General features: G+C 36.9%; 2 protein-coding genes and 1 non-coding gene across 5 annotated transcripts in view; 1 reads left to right on the top strand and 2 right to left on the bottom strand.

Annotated features, from left to right (window-relative positions):
• LOC107018101 (pentatricopeptide repeat-containing protein At5g04810, chloroplastic-like) overlaps positions 1 to 2,221 on the top strand; it is an 8,971-nt gene extending 6,750 nt beyond the window's left edge. For both annotated transcript variants that reach the window (XM_027916495.1, XM_015218482.2), the window contains 3 exons: positions 294 to 589; positions 840 to 969; positions 1,360 to 2,221. In XM_027916495.1, the coding sequence (XP_027772296.1) occupies positions 294 to 589; positions 840 to 969; positions 1,360 to 1,848 (915 nt within the window). In that variant the 3' untranslated portion in view covers positions 1,849 to 2,221. The remainder of the gene's footprint in view (positions 1 to 293; positions 590 to 839; positions 970 to 1,359) is intronic.
• A 340-nt stretch (positions 2,222 to 2,561) lies between these two features.
• On the bottom strand, positions 2,562 to 2,634 carry TRNAE-UUC. The gene has a single exon. It is a non-coding gene; the product is annotated as a tRNA-Glu (tRNA).
• Positions 2,635 to 3,119: 485 nt separating this feature from the next.
• The window catches only part of LOC107017910 (exocyst complex component EXO70A1-like), a 10,722-nt gene continuing 7,720 nt past the window's right edge, over positions 3,120 to 6,121 (bottom strand). Inside the window, exons 8-13 of one of the 2 annotated variants that reach the window (XM_027916404.1) lie at positions 5,010 to 5,210; positions 4,812 to 4,911; positions 4,218 to 4,327; positions 3,977 to 4,123; positions 3,501 to 3,589; positions 3,120 to 3,413 (exon numbers count right to left, since the gene is read on the bottom strand). In XM_027916404.1, coding sequence (XP_027772205.1) covers positions 3,403 to 3,413; positions 3,501 to 3,589; positions 3,977 to 4,123; positions 4,218 to 4,327; positions 4,812 to 4,911; positions 5,010 to 5,210 — 658 coding nt within the window. In that variant the 3' untranslated portion in view covers positions 3,120 to 3,402. Of the gene's footprint in view, positions 3,590 to 3,976; positions 4,124 to 4,217; positions 4,328 to 4,811; positions 4,912 to 5,009; positions 5,211 to 6,121 lie in introns of both variants that reach the window. The other variant, XM_015218197.1, reaches the window with a different exon arrangement.

Below are 6,121 nucleotides of genomic sequence, written 5' to 3' on the forward strand. Positions count from 1 at the left end.
CCCCCCCCCCCCCCCCCCAAACAAACGAAGGAATAAGAGAGGAAAAATGTTATTTCCGTTTGAGGATATTCTTTTATAGCTTGGGAAAATGTAGCAAACCAGTGTTATAGTTAGAAGGAAAAGGCTCAAATATGCCATCGAACTATTAGAAATGGCTTCATCTATGCCATCTGGTAAAAGTTGGGTAAGAACCCTATTGGCATCTGCAATTTCTATCCAGAAATAATGTCGTGCTTATGCAAATGCTTTTCCTTAGCTTCTTATTTGTTAACTTTATCTTTAACTTGATACAGATGGAGAAGGCTGTACAAATTTTAGACGATATGTTGCTTGCCGGCGTTAGTCCAAATGAGTACACATATACAACCATTATGCATGGTTATGCATCTCTTGGTGATATTGAAAAAGCTTGTGAATATTTTTCAAAAATTAAAAATGAGGGTTTAGAGCTCGACATATATACATATGAGGCGTTACTCAAGGCATGCTGTAAATCAGGCAGGATGCAAAGTGCTTTGACGGTGACAAAAGAAATGAGTGCCAAAAGCATCCCAAGGAATACCTTTGTTTATAACATATTAATTGATGGGTATGGTTAGATTTACAGTTAATGTGTACCTGTTCATCATGCTGCATTTGTTAGGATCATAGCTTACATGTTATACTTTAATAAACCTAGGACCATTACTCAACGGAACAAAAACAGAAGAATGAACGCCGATTAGCATAATTTAAATTTCCACTTTACCTACTCTCCAGAGGTTCCTTTGTTCATTCTTGCCTCTCTTGTTACTAGACCATGATTCTCCTCCTTTCTTCTGTATTTCTTGTTGATGCAGATGGGCTCAACGAGGTGATGTCTGGGAGGCTGCTGACCTGATGCAACAGATGAGACAAGAAGGGGTTCCACCTGACATCCATACATTCACGTCATTCATAAATGCTTGTTGTAAAGCTGGAGAAATGCAAGTATGTACTTGATGATAGTTTTCTTAATGCCTGTGGTGAATATGTTGAAATCATTGGTTACTTCGTATGCTGATCAATAGTTTCTTATTACGCATTTTAAAGTGGAGCAACTATTATGCAGTGCAACAACTATTACTACTATCCCCAAGTTATTTGGCATATATTTCATCCACATGACATTGAGTTAGCAACTTTATGGTCCTAATAATACTTGGCCTGCAAGGTTTATTTGCATTCAGATGCTTTCAGGAATTTGATTTTAGTTGCTTTTCGTTATCTTAATAGGTCTTTAAATTGTGTCTTTCCTTAGCAAACAAAATTATGTACTGTTTTATCTTATTACAAGTAAAAACCAAAAAATTCTGATCAATATTTTCATGTGGTTTACAGAGAGCAATTAAAGCAGTTGAAGAGATGGAAACTGTTGGGATCAAACCTAACTTAAAGACCTATACCACTCTTATACATGGTTGGGCACGGGCTTCTCTTCCCGAGAAGGGTTTGAAATGTTTTGAACAGATGAAGCAGTCTGGTTTGAAACCAGACAAAGCTGTATACCACTGTTTAATGACATCATTGTTGTCAAGGGCGGCAGTTGCTGATCAAGATTACATTATAACGAGAATCCAACATGTTTGTGAAGAGATGGTGGAGTCTGGATTGACTGTTGATATGGGAACTGCAGTTCATTGGTCCAAGTGCTTGAGAAAAATTGAGAGGACTGGTGGTGATATAACAAAATCCCTTCAAAAGACCTTCCCACCTGATTGGAGTTCTCACCGAACTCTTAATGGAACATCAAATGACAACGAGAATGAGGAAGGGTCAGACAGTAGTGACGATGAACGTAGTTCTTTTTATGAGATAAAGAAATGCTAACAATGATTCAGATTTCTACAAGGAGGCATTGGCATAATCTTTATCAGCCCTAGCTGCTGCTTGGTCCCAAGAGTCTCTAGGTGTATAGATGGAACTTTGCCACTAGTTTGGCTTGATCAAGATTGTTTTATTTTATCGTAAACAACATCTCTATTTCTACGAGGTAAGGGTAAGGTTTGTGTATACTCTACCCTTCTTGAACCTTGGGATTATAGCGGGTATGTGATTATTTGGCTTGATCAAGATTGTGCAATTGATTCCATATTCTTGAATTGTAAATGTCTCTTTTTGATTTAGACTTGAAGTAGCTAAAGGGATTAGTTTTGGATGTACAAATATGTACTTTTGTCAAATGCACATTATTATTTTGCAATTTTAAGTTTTTCTTGTAATCAGATTTTATGTACATATTTGGTATAATTTCATGGGCGGGATCTGAGCAGGGTAGAATGTAGGTAGACGTTACTCTTATCTTGGAGGTAATGGTTGTTTTTGGAACTCTCGAAGGGTAGAATGTAGACAGACGTTACTCTTATCTTAGAATTGTGGAGGTAATGGTTGTTTTTGGAAGACTCTCGAAGGGTAGAATGTAGACAGATGTTTTCAGAAGACTCTCGAATGAGAAGAGAATTGAAGAGAACATCAACAACATATTTGATATTAACAGGTGGGATTTGAGGAGGGTAGAATGTAGGTTAGACGGAAAAAAAAAATTCCGTTGCCGGGACTTGAACCCGGGTCTCTCGGGTGAAAGCCGAGTATCCTAACCAACTAGACTACAACGGATTTGTTATTATAGTTACATTTTCACATCCAAATCCAAAGAAATAATGCAAAACAAACCATAAGTTGGATAAAATTGTTCTTTTTTCTGACTATGAATACACGTAAGCCGTGACATAGACATGATTTTCATTGAAGGGTTTAACATCTATTGTTTATGGATAAATAAAGGTTTTTGACCCAGCATATACTGTAATTTTTTCAACGAAAGAGATTTACTCTCGTGTTGCCTCAGCATATAAGAAATGTTGTGAATACATGTCAGGGGCAAGTAGTTCTTGGATTTAATCAAAATTATTCGATCCAAAGTTTCACTAAGGGAAATAATTTAATGTAAGATTATTTAGTAGAAATCGCGAAAAGGGTATAGTGTTACCATTTTGAGAGGATTAAAGTGCAACTCACTATAAAAATCGATACAAAGGTCCGATTTTATCATCTCTATCTACTCAATTAGTACTATACTAATAAATCCAACGTGGAAAACATTTAGGACCAAAAAAGAACTCTTTAAGAGCAAACATCAAAAGGTTTTGCTGTACAAAAGCATACAAAACATGGACAATCTTCAATACAAGCACCACATTTTTGGACAAGAGATGTGACAACTATAATACTGGGACATGTTCCATTTTCATATACTGAACTGCTCTATACAGAATGCTATATAAAAAAAAAAAAACTGTTTATTGCATCTTGTAGATTCTGAACATATTGGTATCGAACGGAGTTGAACCAGAAGGCTGTCATCAACTAGTTGTAGGAACTCAATCATGTAGCAACTGTATCAGCAACGGCAGAGAAGAGGATTAAGGGTAGTGCATAGAGCATAGCTGTGGTTTACCGTTTGGGCTCATTAAACGTCTTACCCTCAAAGAATTCACCCAGCATACGGTCAAGATCTTCAGCTGAATATCTGACGTACTTTTGGGCATTTTTACCACTCTCAACCAAAGGCCTGTTACGCAGGAAAAGAGAACATTTTACATCATCTCAACTTTCACAAGGAAAGTACTCCTTATGTTCCATTTTATCTGACTAACTATTTCGGGAGTCAAAAAGAGTTTAAACGATTTCTTCAACCATCTTCTACGCATTCATGATCTATATTACTCTATGTACTTTCTGTTATTCGGGAAAGTGTAAAGAATGGATTTTTACTAATTGAAGGTTATATTCTTCTGCTAATGCAACTTACTAAGAGAATGAAACAAACGAATTGTTTCTGCTTCAAATATTTGAAACATTTCAAGTGACCAAAGAACTTTCTAGCTACATCGTGTTGGAGTTCACAGAAAACAAGCATGCAAGAGTGAAATGATAGCAAAAATCAAATTGAACATACCCAAAGCGTTTGATGAAAGATCTGTATGCAGGCAGCAAAACTTCAGCGACCGCAAGCCTCAATGACTCTCGCAACTCAGTATCTGGAACAGCCCATTGAGATTGCCTTTGATGAAGCTCCTCAAACTGTGCATTGAACATCTTGAACCTGATAAAGAGTAACAAGAAGATTTCATACCAGAAACAAGATTAGATCATGACTGTCAAGAGAAGTTCATAAAATAATTAACCTGAGAACCTACCTTTCTTTTATGGTGGATCTTGAAACTCCACTGCTATTTTGTCCATCTACACCACTAGAACTACTGCCTCCAGATGATGTTAGCCCTTGAATCGATAGAGATTGAAGGATCTACTCAAGAATAAAACAAGGTATTGATTAGGACAATCATAGGCCGATTCCATATTTTATGTAAACTGTGATCATGCTCGTGGCAACACTTAATTCCACCATCTGGAAAAAATTAGACAGTTCAAAAAGAGCACAAAATTTGGATGAAAGAGGCTCCTACAATTTATGTAACAAGTGAAAGCAAGGCAATCATTACTCTAACTGAGACTATAATCCTAGACAAGAAATGAAGAAGTGAAAAACAGCATAATCAGAAAGACTAATGCCCATTCAAATTATCACCAGAAAAAACAATCCTTTATGGTACTGAAATTAACTTGACCTTGACTTGGAGAAGCTCTAATATGATTAACTTAATTCAAAAATTAAGATTTGAATTGGTCCCCTCCCTTCCATAACCCCTCAACCCCCAACCCTACACACAAATTTTCCCATTTTCTTGAGGCAGAGAATCGGAAGGAGCCTAAAACGAGATGAGAAATACCTTCGCCCAAGCAATTCTTTTATATTGATTTGCATGTTGCTGTACAACTCTCCGGTGTCTTTGCACCCAGTCATCCCCTAATAAGTCTTTGGCTTCAGACCTAAAAGCAACAAACGATAAGCACCCTAACATAAAGCAATACATACAATAACCTTTGAGATCTTCACCCCGATGATTAGTGAATATTGTTCAACAAACCTGCGGACAGATCTGACCATATAGTGAATATTGTTCATAAGGAACAAGTGAGTCAGAGCAGAATCCTTATACTGCTTAGATTTCCCATCCAAATTGGTTTGAAGAGCCTGCATTATACGCATTGTAACAGCAGCTAGCTGAGAATTCGAATCTCCTCCATTTTCAAATTCTTGAAATAGCTGTTTCAATGTTGATTGATAGCTGAAAAAAAAAAGAGTGCAATTTGTCAAGACAATTGTATCAACAAAGACTGACAGCTATCTACAAGGTGTTCCTTTCCATAAGAAGAAAATATAGGGGATTCCATTGGTTGATTACAACTGATTTGGAAGAAGCTTAGTTGATTGATATCACCTCATTCCATATACCCTTCAGTCTCCAGGACTTTTGCATAATATAGACCTAAAACATACGAAGTCCGCAATTCTCTTAGAAAAAATTATAGGAATCGATTGCCCTGATAGTAAACAGTAATTGCCCAATTAGTATTTGACATTATTAATCCCCTGACCAATTAACTCAACTCATATCTCATTTGATTACCTGAGATCTGAATTGTGCAACCCACTGACTCAGGAACTTGTTACTATTGTAAGGGAAGTGTTCCCCAAGCTTTACTATATGCCACAGTCATCCTCCAATTTCCACTAGTAGCACCTATCATCTGACAATACCTATTAATCGCTGAGTTTGAACACCAAGCTTATTCATCTTCAGGTGTCTCCTTTAGATAAATAAAGTTTCCCCCATATGTAAGGTGTAAACTGAATGCCATTTAAAGCTATGAAGTAGAAACAATTTAGACAACTCAATCTATCTACACTAACGGGTATATCAGGTGAGCAGCAAAGTATAAATGATGGAGAAAATATTAATCTGCTAATTGTTTATTCTCTCTATGCTTAGCACCAAGTCTAACATGGCAGCAGCATAAGGGACAAGACTACATACTCCATTTGTTTTTCATAACAGAAATGTTAAGAGAAGTTCAGGTCTAGAGGATGATCAAAATGCAGAGAGAGGGGGATTCTTCAAAGAGCTCAACCTTTGCTCTCTGAATTGAAACAATTGAATAAATGAAAATGTGTGTGAGTGTGGGGGGGGGGGGGGGG

Source organism: Solanum pennellii, chromosome 4 (genome assembly GCF_001406875.1).
Source record: "Solanum pennellii chromosome 4, SPENNV200".
NCBI classification, from domain to species: Eukaryota; Viridiplantae; Streptophyta; class Magnoliopsida; order Solanales; family Solanaceae; genus Solanum; species Solanum pennellii.